This window comes from Empidonax traillii, unplaced genomic scaffold (genome assembly GCF_003031625.1).
Source record: "Empidonax traillii isolate 1590-97213 ecotype Southwest subspecies unplaced genomic scaffold, ASM303162v1 scaffold665:size397641, whole genome shotgun sequence".
Classification (NCBI taxonomy): domain Eukaryota; kingdom Metazoa; phylum Chordata; class Aves; order Passeriformes; family Tyrannidae; genus Empidonax; species Empidonax traillii.
The window spans coordinates 302,988-321,996 of NW_020955858.1; the positions used below are offsets into that span (position 1 = coordinate 302,988).

General features: G+C 38.5%; 1 protein-coding gene across 1 annotated transcript in view; it reads right to left on the reverse strand.

The window, feature by feature from the left end:
• The window catches only part of RSF1 (remodeling and spacing factor 1), a 58,296-nt gene that overhangs the window by 24,858 nt on the left and 14,429 nt on the right, over window positions 1–19,009 (reverse strand). Inside the window, exons 2-5 of the mRNA XM_027899413.1 lie at window positions 8,454–8,545; window positions 4,059–4,151; window positions 3,191–3,396; window positions 1,112–1,269 (exon numbers count right to left, since the gene is read on the reverse strand). Of these exons, the coding sequence (XP_027755214.1) occupies window positions 1,112–1,269; window positions 3,191–3,396; window positions 4,059–4,151; window positions 8,454–8,545 (549 nt within the window). The remainder of the gene's footprint in view (window positions 1–1,111; window positions 1,270–3,190; window positions 3,397–4,058; window positions 4,152–8,453; window positions 8,546–19,009) is intronic.

A 19,009-nucleotide genomic window follows, 5' to 3' on the forward strand; every position in this document is an offset into this window, starting at 1 on the left:
AATCTTCTTTTAATGCTTCCACAACAACTCCAAATTTATCTAAATGTTTTATTTATTTCTTCTGTTCTACACTGTTTGTTGCACAAAGAATGCAAATAAAATGGCAGGTCTTTCTCTTTGGTATTCAGAATCAAGACAAGCCCCAACTAATTCCATATATCCAATTAACTCATACACATTTGGAAAAACACCTACTAACACACTGTAATACCTAAACCTTGTTTCTGATTGTGAAAATATTTTCCTATATTTTAACAAAATAATAACATAAGGTAGTAAAACCAGGGTAAAAGTACTTGGGATAACAAGCTTTTAGCTCTTTTTCATGACTTGAAGAAAGATCAGATTCTTATAACATAAAATACTTCAAGCTAACTGATACTTAGTAAAACCAGTGCACAAACCAACAAGTCAGCAAGTTAGTAGATATGTGCAATGACATGATAATAAGGAAAGAAAAAAGTTCTTTGCTTTGATCTTGGCAATCTTTTCCAACCTAAATGATTCTATGATTCTAATAAAAACAATACAGTGGAGGTAGGTAAGGACGGCTTCACTTCTACAGTATTTTAGCATTTTTAATTGTTTTAACTTAATCTCATGTCTTCTTGAAAAATCATGTTGATTATGAAACATTTGAGGAAATAACCTATATTTGTCTGATTCATACTCAAAAGCAAGAATAAACACCACACCCAATACTATATTGATTTCAATCATGGCATTGCACGAGCAGTTTTCTTTCTTTTTCAGATTTTAATGTAGCTAGAACAGAAAAGTTTGGCAACAGTTCAATGCCCCACAAAAACATACAATGATGAGTATTTACAATATTATACAAAGGGTACAGCAAAAAAAAAAATTACCTAGGAAACAACTTGTACATAGCTCTCTTCTTATAAATAACTTCTTGAGCTTAAATATGCACTAAAAAACTCAAAATATATTTATAATTTCAAAGGATTCAATATTTACTTGATTTACTTTGAAGAGAAACATTATTTTTCTTCTTTAAAAAGTCCTAATCTAACACAGTAACTTTTCATGAAGCTGAAAAGTCTAACACTGCCACATCACAACATTTAAAATTTGATATAAGAAGGCAGAAAACCTTGTGTAGCTGCTTCTTCACCCTTTTTGGCGTCTTCATCTTCTATGCTTGGACTTTCACGTGATGAGTTCTCCTGCTGAGAATTGTTATTTTTCAACAGGGCAGGATCAATTTGTGCTTTCAAGAGCTCAAGGGTCTCGGCAAGCTCATTGCGGTTTCTAGAAGTGAAAAACATACTGTCTGATAAGCCACTTACTTACCCCCAAGGGATTCATGAAAAATAAACAAATACTATCTCCTTAAATGAACACTACCCTGAAAACCTTATAGAGTTATATAATGAAAACACAAGCACAGTGAAATGTTTGTCCTACCAGAATGGCTGGAACTTTGCAGTCAGAAGTTTCACATTTATCCATAACAAAATAACATTATGTTTTTGGAAGGACCTTATCTACTTATCTGAACTCAATTCCTGCTGGGTCTGGATCCAAGTTGCTACTGTTATTCTTTTATTCATTATCCTCCTGCCAATTCTCACTGATTTTTCTTTGCTATTTTTTTTTTCTCTCAACAGAGAAGTTACAGCTTTCTGCTCATGCACCAAAGAAGCAACCACACCGTTCAAGTGAAATTTTCAAAAGCAACTAGCAAAATAATTTAGATACTTTTTGCAAGTGTACGTCCTAAGTACACATAGCAAGCACCACCAAGTTGTCTAGAAAACTCCAGCTATTGGAGTAATGACAGCAAGAAAATGTCAGTGCATATCTGTATGAATGTGAATCTCAGTTCACTGTAGCTCCTTGTTTAAACTGCATATCTAATTATTAAAAAAAACCTTAATGTATAAAGAATTTGAGCCATGATTGAACAGAGTCATTGTTTTCATAATAGACTAGAATAAAAAGGCTCTCATATTTCTTTTTCAAAGCCAGTGTTCAGCAACTTGCTGTCTCCAGGTTTACAGAAAGAAAGGAGGCTTGCAATAACCCTGAGATGTGAAATCTCACATGTTTTAAAACCTTTTCAGATTTCTCAATGCATTACTGTGGCTTTCTGCTGTAAGTGTGGAGTAGAACCCTGATTTCTTCCACTTTTGGTAATGATCTTTGGAGTCTATAATGCTCAAAAGAGATATACATCACTCAACTCTTGTTTGTTTACATATATTTACTTTATTCACCCGTAGCAGCTGTCTAGATGTAACTAGAAATAATGCTAGTAATGTTTAAACCACTGATTTAAACATTAAGTTTAAACTGAAGTTACGGCAGTAAATAACCTGCAGATGGTTGGGGTTGGAATGGACCTTCAAAGACCATTTAGTTCCAACCCCCCTGCCATGGGCAGGGACACCATCCACTAGACCAAGTTGCTCAAAGCCCCATCCAACCTGGCCTTGAACACTTCCTGGGGTCAGGTAGCCAGAAGTTCTCTGGGCAGGCTGTGTCAGTGCCTCACCACCCTCACAGTAAAGAATTTCTTCCTAATATCAAATCTAAACCTGCCCTCTGTCAGTTTGAAGCCATTCCCCCTTGTCCTACCAGAACATGACTGCAAAAAGTTCTCCATCTTTCCTGAGCCCCTCTGTGTACTGGAAGGGGCTCTAAGGTCTCCCTGGATCCTTCTCTTCTCCAGGCTGGACAACCCCAACTGTCTCAGCCTGTCTTCACAGGAGAGGCTCCAGACCTCTGACCATCTCCTTGATCTACTCTAGATTCCTTCTAACAGGAGCAACTGCAATATAATTCCCCCCAAGCCAAATCTGTCCACTTATAACTTTCTTAATAAAACTGCAGTTAAAGAAGTAAGAGTATTCTATTTTCTAAGACATTTAGCTGGCCAGTAAGCAATATGGAGCCATCATTCTTAGGAGTGCCTTCTCTTGGTATGCTTTCTATATATTCATTGTAGCTTGATTAAGCAGGAAAAAAATGACTTGATGGCTGCAACCAACAAATCAGCAAGTTATTTCTGTATATGATTTTTCACTAGAATATAGATGTGAAGGCAGAAAATCCCACTGTCAGGAGTCCTACTCTGTGAGAAACAATGACTTATTGAAATACATTTCTGAGCCCCAGTCACAAATACTTAATAATCCAAAACAAAAAAAAGGAAAAAAAAAAGGAATACCTAACAATGCACTTCCACGTGGATCCATCCTGGTCATCCTGTTCTTCTATGTACATCCTGACGTTATGCTCTTGATCCAGTTGATACCAGTACATCAGGCCATCCTTGTCCCGACCAATGGGCTGCAGACGCATGGCATCAGCATCCTCCTCGTTAATGATATTCTTAAACTTGAGATTGTCATCAAACTGACATTCACAGAGATACTGAAAACGTGAGAAAGTAGAAAGACTGTTAAAATACTGAAAATATAAAGAGAGAGAAGAAAATCAGCTCACTTCCTTTCAGTGTAATTTGGAACTTCTTTTTAGGCCTCTCTCTGTTGGATCTATATGTCAGATGGAGCTATCAGTTTTCCAGACCATGTCGTTTTTAAATGAGGGACAAGGTTTGTTTGGTTTTTTTCCGGACAGCTTAGAAAGCTTATTTTAAATTTTTTTACATAGCACAAGCTCTCATTCCACATTAAAAGTCATACATAACTTGGAACCAACCCTGACAGTTTTCTCAAGACATGAAAAGATTAAGTCCCATCTTTGCCTTTGGAATTCAGGAAGGTAACATAAGTTTTTAAAAGTGTACCCTGCAAAGACAAATAGCTGCTGACAAAACAGGAAGCACAAAACTACTATCATACAAAGTGTGAAAAATATGCAAACAAAGTGTTACATGCAGTTTGGGCCCATACCACGATAATGAATATCATGTCTGTTCCAAGATCAGCTCTCTATTTAATATATGCACTTATGGTTCCATCAGGCTGAATTTGCAAGACATTTAAGTGAATGAGGAAGCCAAATCCAAATCTCCAAAATACTTAAGCAAGTGAGGAAAAAATAATTTAGAATCTTAGCTGATGAATGTGTACCTTCAGAATCCCCAGTTTGCATTCAACACTCATTTCTAGGTATCCTTTTTTTTCCATCTCCCAAGCCCAAGTGCTGTTGAATTCTTGGCATATCTGTCACAAACAAAAGAAGCAGATTTCTAGGGTTAGGAGATAAAAGCAACGTTAAACTTTTTTATTAATAGTACCTTACTATGGTAACTCATTATACATGATCTCTTTGGGATTGCAGTCAGAAAGCCTCACACAAAAAATAAAACTGAAGTTAGAAAGCACTGGTGCACCTTCATGGAAGAGCACATCATCGAGGCTCTGATCACCACCACATTCTCCAAGCATCCTAAATTAGATAGCATGCCTCTGGATTGGGAAAGTATCCTTGTCTTTGCTGCGCAAATATCTTACATTTTGCTATTTCTGTCTGTTTAGAATATAAATTCTCTCAAGTAGATAGCATTTCTTATTAGGGTTAGAGCATTTAGCACATAAGCTGCCAGGGTCTCTTGGGGCCCCCTACGTCCTTCAACTGTACTGCAGATAACAAATGCAACTGCTACTCACTCCACATGGTGGAATTATTATTCTTCAGAAAATACCTTGGGCTTTAAGCTGTTGATAGATATTTTAAAATATGGTAAGTATAGCCAATTTCAATTTACTTAAAGCAAATAAATTCAACCACACCAATACGGGTGAAAAAAAATAACACAAAAAGAAGTGGCCATAGAGGATAAATTGAATTAGCATGAGCTCCAATAATAAAGGTGGAGAAGGAATTCCCTCTCCTCCTAAACAACTCAGACATGCTTAAGACAACTCTCAGGAACAGAGACAAGCTGCTCATCAGCTGAGGACACATGGCAGGATCTCCAGTCAGTGAGGCTATTCCAGTGGAAATATCCATGAGGAGGTGAAAGCTGATCACAGCTACTCCTCCAGCTGAGATTATTTTGAAGTGTCACTGCTGAATCACGACTGTCCAAATCAACACATGAGATGCTGGTGCCCTTCAGTCCGCAAGGATGGACTCTATCAAAACAGTGTAGTCTCCCAGTCACCAAATTATTATTAAAACCAAGATACAGTCAGCAAGCTACTTAGAAACCTGTCAATCACATCTGAAAGCAGCTTTCTCTGGAAACAGCAGCAAAAATAACCCTAAATTTTACCCACCAGAAGCATAGATCAGCAGATCTACCTGGACTCCAACCAAGAATGGGGGCCACTACCCCTCCACTATCGCCTGGGCCACATTACTGACCTCCACAATCCCTAGTACTGACACCAGTTCTTAAGTGGCCCAAAGGTAAGCCTGAAGTTAGATCGGCTCAGCCACCACAAATCATACTGTGACTTTAAACTACAACCTACAGAGAACACTGAAGAGCACTCTGGTCACAAGGGATCTTGCTGAAGAGCAGATTTTCCTGCTCTGAGGTTAAGGAATGCTATGCAGGGACTTCTCTGATGCAAAGCCAAAGCTCACAGCAAGGGGACAAATGCTGCCCACTCACAGAATGAGGTTACTTTACTTTCCCTCTCATATTCAACCACGTAATGTGACGAACACTGGGAAACTATATCAAAACCCTTGCTCAGGACATGTGCCAGTTGCTGTTCATTACTTACTCATTAAGTATGAAAGCCATAATGAGAAGCTTCATGTACTGTGGAAGTGTGTGACTGTCAAAGCAAAAGCTATGAGACATCAGAGCTGATGAAGCATCTGTTCAAACTGAAATGACTACATTTTGACAATTAAAAAACAGATAATTGTGCTTTCTCCTGACAAGTACTGTCACAACCCTGAACTACACATCTCATTGGTTCAGGCTCTGCTGAAATCTTAGTCTCTGTCTTCACTGAGGGGATGCTTCACACTGATCAAAAACCTGCTGCTTGCAGGAGCAGCTGGCTAAAGGGTGGTCAGCACCTTCCCACCCTGCAAGAGATGCTGGAACATATTTCTCTCTCTCAAATATTTCCAAAGAAGCTACGATGGCACCCAACACTTACTACTGCCATGTTCCAAATGTTCACTTTAAACAACAAAAACAGGAAGATGAAAGACACAGCAGGGAAGTCTGTTTGGGTGGGACTACAGATACTTGAATTCTAATAACTGGAAAAGACAAGTGTACCCAGAACATGCCAATTTTGGATTAAAGGTTCCAAATGGACCAGTCCACAGAAATCTTATCTGTAGAAAAATGCAAAATGTGTTTGACAATAGTCAAGTAAAACATTTTGTCAGTTCAATGTGACTTAACTACATGTTTCTCAAAGAACAGCTAAGATAGACAATTCCTTGTAGTTGCTGGAATGTTTAGGGCAAGGTATTTCTTCATCTCGGTCATACATGACCACATACATCCCCTGTAGAGAGGAGAAAAGTCAGATTCCTGGAGCCCATTTTCTCCCCAGCCATTTTCTCCCAGAAAAAGACTAGTGAGCATGCTGGTGACCTAACTTGGGTGGTTCACTACCAGAAGAGGGAAGGGAAAGAACTCTCAACTACCATGTTCACTTCCTATCCCAAAATATATTAATCTGTCAAAATACCAGCCATAGCTTAGAGACAATTTTTATCATATTCTTTATAAGCACAACAGTCAAATGAAATTTGACATTTTATAAATCGTTGATATATAAACAAAACACAGTAATACATACATGCATAATTCCATACATGGAAGTCCTCCACAAAAAGTTTCTGCCTAAGTAAGAAAATGATCATATCTAGAATGTGTCAAACCCTGTTTTAGCAAAGCAACACATTAGTAGTTTCCAACAAAGGAAAAACAGGTCAAGTTTGCCTCTTAGAGTGTATCAATAATATGTGGAACAACACTGCTGGCATCAGGGAAGAACGCTCTCAGTGGTCTCACATCTTTTCAGTTTTTCCTGGCTTCTGTGACATTTCCCAATGCTCTTCCTTGTTTTTCTAAATTAATTATACTCCTTTGAAATCGGGACAATATTAGCATACCTTTCTAATTAGTTATAGTAAAATTCCTTTGTTCTTCAAGGTTACTTTGAACCACTGTCCAGAATAAACTTCAAGTTAGCTCTGGAGACTGTTAAATGAAGTAGAATTTATTAACACTTACTTGATCTTAACAGGGGTGTGAGGGAAGGTTTCCTTACCGCTTCCCCATCCTTTCAATGCCTGCTGAAGAAGATTTTCCAAACTACTCCCTTATAAACTTGTTTTATCTCTCTGCTTTCTCCTTACAACACAACTGGCAAGTGGCTTCAATGGGGTACATAAGTTCACGACTCAGAGCTGGGTTTTCTCAGCTTGCTGCAATGGTTTTTGGGTTTATTAGGGAACTTAACACAATTCAGTTACCACAGTACTTGGTAATACACGCAGTATACAGAAGTTACATAAATTACTATATAATTATTTTTTAAAAATATCACCAATACTTTACAACTGGGTAAGGGATTAGAGTTAATCTAAGGCTTTTCACCAGGTTATTCCCCAACATATCCCCATTCCTAAAAACTTCATCATCTTAAGATTACACAGACCTCAAGACAAATCCCTGGTCTCTGTAAAGCTTGAGGAGGTAAACTGCAACTGGAGTTGCCACGTGCCATTATTTGTACGGTTGCTATTACGTGATGTTGTATTTCTAAGCAAGATGTGATTGTGGTTCTACAGACAACAAGATTGCAATTCTATGGATGGAAAGACACATGGAACATATCCAGAGGGGAAATAGTAACCTATTAATTTTGACTATCCATACATTTTTATAGTCTGAAGAACTGTAAATTACTTAAACTGAAAACTATTTGCATGTGAAGAGTCAACAATGGCACAGCAGCAATTAAAATACCAAGACAGAATTATGTAAAACAACAGGATTCTCTATTTTTACTGATGCATAACTACATTTTCATCTTAGCTGTGCCTTTCTGAGCATGCAGATATAAATCACTGCAATACTTTTTTTTATTATTAACACATGCTAAAAGACCTCTATATGGTTAGTTCCTGTACGAATACCAACCAAATCACAAAAATTAAATCATATCCAGACAAGTGATATACAAATGAATTGTTATTGTATAAATCTCTCTGCTCAATTTAGCCCACTTACAGGCTACTAAATCTTCTTTATTTAGTGTCTTAATGCTCAGAAAAGTATTTTCCCTACCAAATATGAAGGTGGATATTCTTCTACATGCAGAAGATAATGCCTATTTTCAGAGATTTTTTTACACAAGCCTAGGCAGACTGAAAGTTAAGCTGGGATCTGATGCAACTACAGTCTGGGCACGCACATCAATGCTGGCCACAGCACAGCCCAAGGCTCGCTATAATTCATACCAGGGATTGCTCACACAACTACTCATCTTAACCATATTCCAGCATTGCAGGATAATACAACGTGCATATTGTACCTTGATCAAATATTTTTCCCATCTGTCTGCTGTGACAGACTTCCCAATCTTTCTCATCAGTTTCAAGTGAAGCTCCACCAATTCTTTTGGAACTGCAGTATTAAGAGAGAAAAAGAAAAGAAAAAAAAGAAGTTGTTAAGTCTGGTGAAAACATTCTTCAATGCTAAACACTGAAACACTGACAAATTCAGAAGTTTTAATAAAATACAGGAACTTCAAGCCTGCTGAAGAGCAACCCTGCCACTGAGAGATGGAAGAAAGTTAATTTAATCGCATGAGTCTTTTTGTTTATATTTACATTTAGGATAATCATTGCCCTTCCTTAAATTCAAGGAAACAGACCTCAGTGATAAATACTTAAAAATTTTGGCAGTTTTAAAACCACAACTGGACAGCAAGTACTTCAGTCAAACACCTACAAAAACACTACTGCTTGCAGCACACCTGCAGCTGCCTCCAGAAACCCCAAGGCCATATTCCGCACCATTTCTGGAATATCACTGAATCCAAACTATTTCTGGCCAGGTTCATGGTATGGGAGAAACGTTCCAGAAACTCCATCCTCATCACAGATGTAGCTTTGCTATGTACTTACTGTCTTTTGTACTGGAGGGGCAGAGAAGAACTCAATATATGGGGTTTGAGGAACGGAGGCCAGAACTGCTGCTGAGCACAGCTGCACCACCCTGGTCACAGAATCAAAGTTTTCCAAGCAAATTTGTGCATCTTAGTGTACACTCCTCAGAAACAACTTCAACAGCTTGTCTTAGCTCACATTTGTGATTTATAAATCAATGTGGCACCACCAAGTGGTAAATTTGCAGAACACTAATTTTATAAGCTAGCGAGTAGCACAGCTTTAAAAAAAATATGTAACTGATGATTATTAATGCAACTCTACATTACATTAACGTTCTCATTTCTAATTTTTTGAGAAAAACCTAGGAATTAACTTGTCAAGTATTTTTATTTCTCTACTCTTTGCAAAGAATTTTACGTTCTGAACGTATTTTCATTACTCCATGCTCACACACATTGAAACCTTTAAATCCAAGAACTTTTATTATTGTAATTTATGATTATGGTTATGATTATGTTTTTTTTCTGCTGGTCATTATTTGACACAGGATAAACAGCTGGGACACCAAATGCGTTTGTTCTAAACTCAAACATTACTGAAATGTTCTCTCTTTTACTCACCTATACAGCATCTGAATACCTGTATGTATCTTCTCAATATTTAGCTTGGTTTCACCCAACCTCTGTCTTTCAATCATATGCCTCTATTTTCAGGTGAATACACTGAACTGGTACAATATCAGTCGGATGAAAATGCTTGTGGTGTTTCAGAAATAAATCGTCACTGCTCCAGAAGTTTTATACACAAAGTCCTTCAATAAATAAATACTGGAAGTACCAGCCTGGATCCCCAAAAGAGACCTCTTTTCAACGTAGATAGTTTATATGCAATTCTAAAATAGCCCTGTTTTTCTCTTTCATTCCATTTATATTTAGTATTTCCACTGCAATTGCAAATTGAAGACACGTAGCACATATTCTCCTTGCTTCTCCTGAAAACTGATGCTCTCCATAATTTTGAACTACCACCTATTTTGAAAGGAACAAGATCAAAGGACTTAACCCCAGTAAGTGTCAAGCACTTGGCACTAACAAAATTAAGGACTAAGCGCTTTATACACACGAGCAATTCTATCAAAGTTTGAGTTTGTGTGCCATGGAAATGAGCCAGAGTATTCAAAATCTTGCTGAATCAAAGCTTTTGTTCTGCATCTTTTTTGGTTTTAACCAGATCTCTTTTTTATGAATACATACTGATAGGAACCCTGGTTTAAAGAAGCACAGGTGATTTGTTTCAAATAATCCAATGCCCAGTCACCAAGAAAATCTCTGCTAGAGCATTAGTCTTAGAAAAAATGGAGAACTCTAAAAATTACAAAACCTGAGTAATTTGCACACCCTTGGGGGTCAGAAATTCCTGTGAGTTGTGTTAGTACCTACAGACAGCTCACTTCTTTTCACAGATTCAGCATTTCAGCTCTTGCATTTCTAGGATCTTCATGATGTATAGATGTGGTTACTTTTGCAAACTTCACAAAACATTCCAAATCCATTCTCTATTTATTACCCTTTCAAGATGCTTTTCACATATCACATAATATTAATGACCGGATTTCTCGGCTGGCTTTTCACCAGGTCCTTAGTAAGCACTTAAGAGTAATCACACCCTATCCTCCTGGTTGTAAGAAAGAAAGTGGGAGGAAACTGATGTCTAGAGCATGAGATGTGCAGCCTGACCAGCCAGGGTGCCTGAACTACCACAGGAGCAGAAGCCTACAGGACTGAGAAACAAACTCTATATTGAAACCAAAGTAAATGCAAATAATACATGGATCACATGCAGCAGTGTACACCTGACTTGTCCAGAAATACCAGCTAAGGGAGCTCATGTGAGAAGGCTGAAGAGTGGTGGAAAATCTCTCCTTTCCCAGAGTACTTACCTGGCAAGGAATAGAAGTGCGCTAGTAAACACAACTATCGTTTCAGTCCTCTCAGAAATGCACTGAACCTGCCTAACTTTAAACACTTTCTTCTGTTCAGGATACAGAGAGAATTCTTAATAAGAGTTCATTGAACTTGTACGGGACATCAATAAGGATCATTTTTACAACACTGTTCTGTCCTACATGTAACATACCAAAGAGAATAAATGAGATGTAATTATTTTGGGTTGTGCTGTTGGCTGATTTTGGCAAGTAACAACAGTAGATTATCACCTCCTTTGCAAAATTTCATCTCCATTCAAGTGGGACCTCCATCACCCATTTCAGGAGATTGCATAAAAATGTTTTGCATTTCTTAAAATTTTATGTAAGGGAAGGAACAACATATAGCATCTTTCTTGCATAATTGCCATTCTGTGTAAAGTTCTGGCCAAAAAAGTGTGATACAAAAAAACCCCTAAATCTGAATGATCTTCTCACACTTTTATGAAACTTTTATCTCTCTGGAAAGTAATATAGGAGCTCTCTAAAACCTTCATAGAATATACTTAAGCGGTGAAGAAAACACCAGGACTCTGCACAGGGCTAACAGAATTTATACAGCACTATTGTAAAAGAAGAACTGTTTCAAAGAATAGAGTATAATTAAACCACAGTGCCATCTGCTAGATATTCAAAAATATAGACTTTTCATAGGAAGAAGTCATGAGCCAGGAAGAATGAGTCACTGTATATAGAATTATAAGGCTTCTGGTGGAGTTCAGTCCATTTGTTAAGTCCTGCACTTTCCTGGAGGGCAGGCGCTTGTCTGGTCTTACACAATATTCTTTGAACATTGTTCTGTCTACTCCAGCATTCCAGGGATCATCCCATACATCAGTAACACATTTATAATAAACTTGGGAATGAAAATTGAAACAGAAGAGAAAATGTATGAACATGTGAAATCCCCATCATCTGGTTAGAAAAGCTGTAACTCTCAAACACCTGCACAACTGCAGATTCAAGACCTGGTGTGGGTACCCATTAACACCTTCCCATGTAACCATAACCCCATTTCACCCCTACTTAATTTCCCTGCCAAAATGAATATGTTCACAGCTCACCTAAAAAAACCTGAAACAGATGAAGAAAACAGAAAACATATATGACAAAGTCCTGGGTCTGGAGGGAGAATAGGGGGAATCTGTTATTTGGAAAATTATTACAAGCAAAAATCCTTCATATCAGAGCAGATCTTGAGTGCTGGACACAGAGGGGAAGATCAGAACCATGATGGATGCAGAGCATCTAGTACTGATGTGGATTGCAAAGCCGGTGCCTCCTGTCCTCCTCCAGGGATAGCAGAAGAGAACTCTGAACCCCTCATGCTGAGGGGATTTAGGGGAAGGGAACGTGAAGTAAAACTGTGGGATGCAAAGGCTGCTGGCAGTTTTCATGCTTTATGAACACAAACAGGTCCTCCCAGTTACACTAGTAAAGCCATTTTCCATGCTAACTTGTTTTGGCATGTGGAAGAAAAAAAATTACTCATAAGACATACATGGCAAATATTTCCATTAACTGTTCTTTTTCATCTTTCTGCCTTGACCAAAATTAGCTCTGCATGTTATGATTTCACTGTCAAATAAAAACATGCAAACAAGTGTTCGGGTCCCTCTGCTGTGAAAGCTGGAAGGAGTTGTCCTGGAGGCACATCCAAAGGCAAGAGCATCCATTTAGACAAAAATGAAGAGTTAGTACATGGTCAATGTGAAAGAGGTCGCCCAGAGAAGCTGTGGATGTCCCATCCCTGAAAGTGTTCAGGCCAGGTTGGGTGGGGCTTGGAGCAGCCTGGTGTAGTGTAAGGAGTGCCCTTCCATGGCAAGGGTGTTGGAATTAGACGATCTTTAAGGTCCCTTCTACCCCAAACCATTCTATAATAATTTACCACTTAGCCCATCACACAGTAGCTGTGGAGAGAATTCCCTTTACAGACAGGCTCTTAAGCATAAATTTTCTTAAAACCACTTGGCTGTATCCCTTACAAAAGCACAAGAGTCCTCAATAGACAAGTGACCATATTTTCAGCATCTTTAATATTCTCCTTCACTTCTTTGTTCTAAAGTTCCATGAGCAGCCTGAGGCACCAACATTTTGTCTTCTAGACTAGTTTCAACCAAAGAGAAATCCCTCATCTTCATTACACAACTAGCAAACTGAGAAAAAGAAAGGGAATAGTATCTCCCCTTTGGCACCAGTACTGGTTTATGATAACATAAATATTCTTCTCAAAGAACTATCAAACTTGTTTCTTATCTCAACTCTTAGTAAAAAGAAAATGGGAGAACCTTGTAATTGGTATGTGTTAATAACTTTACACATCATAGAGAAAAATGACAACCTTGGTATGAACTTGCCATTATAAATAAATGAAAGGACAAAATCTCTAGTTTGAACCAGGCAAGGAATTACAGTGAACCTCTGACAAAAAAATGTGGCAATAAGGAGTTCCATCTTCATGCAGCAAGTTTGACATAAAAAAATAAATTGGATGCATGTGAATTCTGTAGTGACTCCCAACATGAAAAAGCAGTAGCTCCTGTTCCAAAGGACAATCTAAATATCTTATTTTCTATCTGAGTCACTTGATGAGTATTATCCTAACAAGTTGTATGCCCATAAAAAAACAGACATGCAGGAAAGGGGGAAAAAATATAACTGCTCTGCCTCCTTAGTGAATGAAAAGAGCAATTAAACATGTTGTAATTAAACCGCAGATCAAAACAGAATGAACAAGTCACCAAGTAGCAGTTTTATATCCTGTTCCTAGAAAGATTGTTGGCAGGCATTACAAACAAACAAACCATGCTCACATTTAAATGACACTGTTATCCTAGGAAAGTACTTCGAAATCTGGATGTTCAGCAACTAGAATATTTTCATACAAATATCCCAGTATCTTTATTTCTCTTATCTGTACAAATACCTACCAGAAGACTCCCTGCTTACCTGGACTATTTGGAGCGCAGGCCACTCTAACACTACCCAGCAAAGTTAAGGTTTTTATCTTGCTGATAAACGCCCTTCCACCCATTCCCATGTGAGGATCCCAGCACACCACCTCTTTCACTGCCGTTTGCAAATTAATTGTGATCAACATGGACAGTGCTTTGAACTGGGACCAAAATGCTTTTTCCTCCCCCAGTTCTTTTAGTAAGTTGTGTCACCAACATAACAGAGCTGTACCCTGACTTTACTGCATTACTCCAACCATTAACCCAGCACTGCCATGTTCACCACTAAGCCAAGTCTCTAAGTGCCACATACACTTGACCTCTGAACATTTCCACGAGGGTGATTCCACCACTTATCAGGACAGCCAGTTTCAATGTTTGACAAACCTAATATTTTTCCTGATATTAAACCTAAACTTCCCCTTGCACAAATTGAGGCCATTTCCTCTTTCCCCATCACTTGTTACCGCCTGGGAGAAGAGACCGATATCCAGCTGGCTTCAAACTCCTTTCAGGTAGTTGTAGAGAGTGAGAAGATCCCCCCTGAGACTCCTTTTCTCCAGACTAAATATCCCCTGCTCCCTCAGCCACTCCTCATCAGACACGTGCTCCAGATCCTTCCCAGCTCCATTGCCCTTCTCTGGGCAGCACCTCATCCAGCACCTCAAAGTCTTTCTTATAGTAAAGGGTCCAAAAGTGAAGACAGTACTCAAGGTGTGGCCTCACCAGTGCTGAGTACACGGGGACAATCACTGCCCTGGTCCTGCTGGCCACACTATCGCTGATACAGGCCACGATGCCATTGGCCTTCTTGGCCATCTGGGCACACTGCTGGCTCATGTTCAGCTGCTCTCAACCAGCATGCCCAGGGCCCTTCCCACCAAGCAGCTTTCCAGCCACTCTTCTCCAAAACCACAGCATTGCACTGAGCACCCTTTCCTCCCATTTTTTTTTATTCTGCCATCTTCCCTTGTCCACAATTCAATCTGGTTATGCTTGTGCTCTCTAATGCCCACACTACCATCAGTCACTTTCTCAGTATATCTAAAGCTGAGATTAAAACAGTCATTTCCATTGTCACAGGCATAACTCTTGAAGCTGGAGTTAAAGACCATACCAATATACACAAAATCTCCAGAGAGCTGTTTTTCAGCAGCCCTTCAGCAGTTAGAGGATGGTTTAATCTTTCACAAGTCCCCCCTGTTTCATTCTTTGGCTATTAAGTTCCTGGGAATGTTGGGGACTTTTTAAGCTAATATATTAAAAAACAGCAGAGAGGTTAAAAAAAGCAACACTGATGTTAGAATAAAGCATAAAATTCAGGAAGAAAAGCATGCTGTACTGTGCAATGAAGAAGAAACTGAAATAGAAAAAAAATTACTTTGAAAACAATGCAGAAAAAAATAGCACATGATCTATTTTAGAAACTGGAAATATCCCAGGAAAGCCTACAAATGAAAGCCTAGTTTACTGCCTCAAAAAAATGGACTGAATAAAAAATGGGCTCCAGTCCACAAACTCAGGACATGTGAAGAGCAATAGAGAAAAATCAGCTGGTGGCAGCAATGTGCAAACGAGCAGATTGCTCTGAGAAACAGGTACTGAAAACATCTGAAACTGTCACTGATTGCCACTGCTCACAGTTAAATCACGAGCGGTGACCACACCGTGCATTTCAACTACCTAAAATCAAGAGCACCTGACTCGCTGAACCTTTATTTGTGCATATGCAAACACCTCCCTCTGAAACTGCTGGGACCACAGCCTATAAAAGTAATGACATGGCCAAACAGGTATCTTTCATTCTCGACAGTACAAATCAGAACTAAGATCTTCTAAAATTACTCCAGGACTCTTGCCTGCTGAGGCATTTCAGTCTCCAAAACAACCAAGACTTTTAGACCATGAACAAAAAAAATCCTCCTCATTTCCTTCATTGGCCCTAACTTGTGTAATTATAACTCTCAAATAAAGAGCAGGTTTGACCAAGGTGAAAAGTAATTGCACAGACTACACTTTAACAGTGGACTCTGGAGTGCTTCACAGTTCTCAGTGCAACTATGTATCTCCATGGCTTCCCGATACACCGGGATAAGTCCACTTTAGAGAAATTTTGGTAGCTTGTTTTTTTTCCCCACCGGAAGAAGACACAGGCAGGGACAAGCTGCAGTGAGTGGCATCATCATGCCCAGTTCAGGCACGGGGAGCCAGCCTTTGGAGCATCTTGGAGAACACCCCTACCCACCCCCAGAGAAGCAAAAAGATATAAAGTGACCTGTTGTGCCTGTGTTGGGCACCAAGGTGCCTTACAGAAAGCACAAGCAGAGTTAGAAGCCCTAACGAAAAAAAGCAGCAGGCTTATCAGAAAGGTTGGTCCAACCCTGTAATAAGAAATGCTGAAGAGGCACATATTCGGATGTGCAAGCCCTCTCCAGAAATACTAGTAGCAAAAGGAGGATTTACATGCAGACCTGAGTCTGGATTGAGACACTTAACGGCCATTTCAATAACAGAAGCTCACACTTGCCAGAAGGGATGGAAGCAAAAGAAGTTGAGATGGCAATGCTCACCTTGATCACCTTCTGATCTAACGCTAAGTGGTTACACAGCTGTTCAAGAAGTGGTAAAATTTAATTTAGTGCCTTTATTCTCTCTTGGAAGGATCAAAATTACAATGCCCTCAAAAATAAATAAAATTCAAGGCACCAAAGAAAGGAGAAGAGTCTAATTACTGTCAAAGGGATCTTAAGCTTTCGACCCTACACTGAGTTCCTGGAATCTTTTAGGCATTTTTCCATTAAAAAAAACAGGAAAGGGCAGCAGTTTAGCAGTAGGTTTCATCTAAGCAAATGTAGATATTTACCTGAGCTAATTCCATATAGTCCATTTATAGCCCACAGAGAGAAACACACTTTCAGGAAGAGTCAGCTCATCCTAAAGTAAAATATCTGAGCTCTGCTAAATACATTTGGAGAGATTAATTCTGCTGTAGAGTGTCTGGCAACTTTGTCCAGTGCAAACCCAAGTAAGCAAGGTCTTGGGGGAAGGTAGCAGAGATACAGGAGTGTTACCAGTTGCAGAGGGGATACCCTTATCTAAACTATTACGCTCCCCATCAGACACAGAATTACCACTGCAGACCTCACCTTATTTCATACAGTTTATCCATGCACAGACATTTCTGGCAGACAATATCAAACGTCTAAGCATGGTAACATTTAACTTCACATGAAAGAGCTTATATCCTGCTATGTTAAAGTGTCCTTAGTGCACTGAAATAAGTGAAAGTCAAGACTAAACACATGAACATGAAGTTGTATACATCAGTAGTTAAGAAGCCTTCAGCTTTATTTAGCTTTATTCACATAACAAATATAACGAGCTTCTTTTAATTTGTTTTGTTAGAGCACAAGTTGAATGAAAGTCCTGTTTTAGTTCATTATACAAAAACAAGGACAAATGTAAACACATTTTTTAAAATCTCTTACTTTGTTTTTGTTTAGTTACTAGAACCACCAATCTGATGTCAATTTTGCTAAATTTCCCAGGTACTGTCTGAGTGTTAACATTAACAGCATTAACAGAAGGAGGATGTTAATTACACTAAAAAAATCACTTTCTTCCACGTCTCTCACTTGAATAAAAAGGTAATATTAAAAAATTCAGAGCAGGTTCCATAAGGATTGCTTTTCTAAAACAAGTTTCATTACCAATGCTGAGGTTATCATTCCTCAGTCTTCAGAGGGAGAGAAAAAACAACCAACCAACCAACCAAACAAACCAAAAAACCCATCTTGTCCTTTTTCATGTATCAGATGAGATCCACTGCAAAGACATTTCTGTCCTTTTTTAGGTCTAATTTGCAAAATAGTACATTTTTTTCTCTAGTCACCGGCGATCCAACTTGCACTTCAAGTAAGTCTCACTTATACTCTGGGATTCACCATTTCATCTTGCATTTACCAACAACTTTACTGAACAATAGCAACCAATAAATATTTCTCGGCACTTTCAAGATTGCAGACACCTTTTCTTGAAAACCTAGTCTTGCAAACTGTAATATTTTTAATAATAAATATTTTTCCTTTAGTGGACCCTAAAGAAGTGCAAGAATATAACTGTGCTATAAAGATGTATATTTTCTACTTTTCAAAACATCCAGCAGTGACTAACTCATGTAGAAAAATTTGAGTACTACCCAGTAAGCATTTGGTATTTGACAAACAGCAGCATTACGTGAACATGAGTTTTTTTTAAGGATCAGTATAAGCAAACTTTGAAGGTAAAGCCAATACAAGTCATTCTGCAATGCATAACACACTTCTCCATCAGATGGAAATAAGTAACTGCATGATTGTTCTGCTCTAAGGCAGTATCAGTTCATTAGTCTATCAGCAGTGCAAATGAAAACTGAAAATAGTTTTAAAAAATATCCAGTATCTAGAATGAGACACATCCCATCTCAGAGACTTGGGCAAAACAGTCTTAAGGAAGCAATATTTCTAGCAGCTGACAAAGATTTCCATGAAAGTCATACAGCTGGATGAAAGTCATTCTACAGATGAATTCATGATCACAAATGAAAAATTTTACAACTTTAATCCAATTAACACAGAATCTGAGGCTTCTTTTAAATGGTTTCACAGCTAGTAGCAACTTTTTCTCCATTATGATTTAAGGAAGTGAGAACAGAAATTTAAGAAGCAAAACTGTCCAAGACAATTGCCTGACACAGTGCTAGTAGTACATAAAAACATGGTGTGGTTTTTGACCAACTTCCTCAAGTCTAGATCTAAAACAAAGACTTATCTGGACTTACAGAAAAAGCAAACAACTTATGTCCTCTTGTGAGCTGATAACTGAATCTCATACAAAGTCAAGATTCGCAGAAGTTTAATTCCTTGAAACAACCAACTCCTTATTACAGATTTCTATGAGCACACTCATGTTTTGACCTGTCAACACTATTAAAATATCTACCCCCATAACATAATTCTTTTAATTGCAAGGAATGGTTATAACTGTGGGGCTGTTGCAG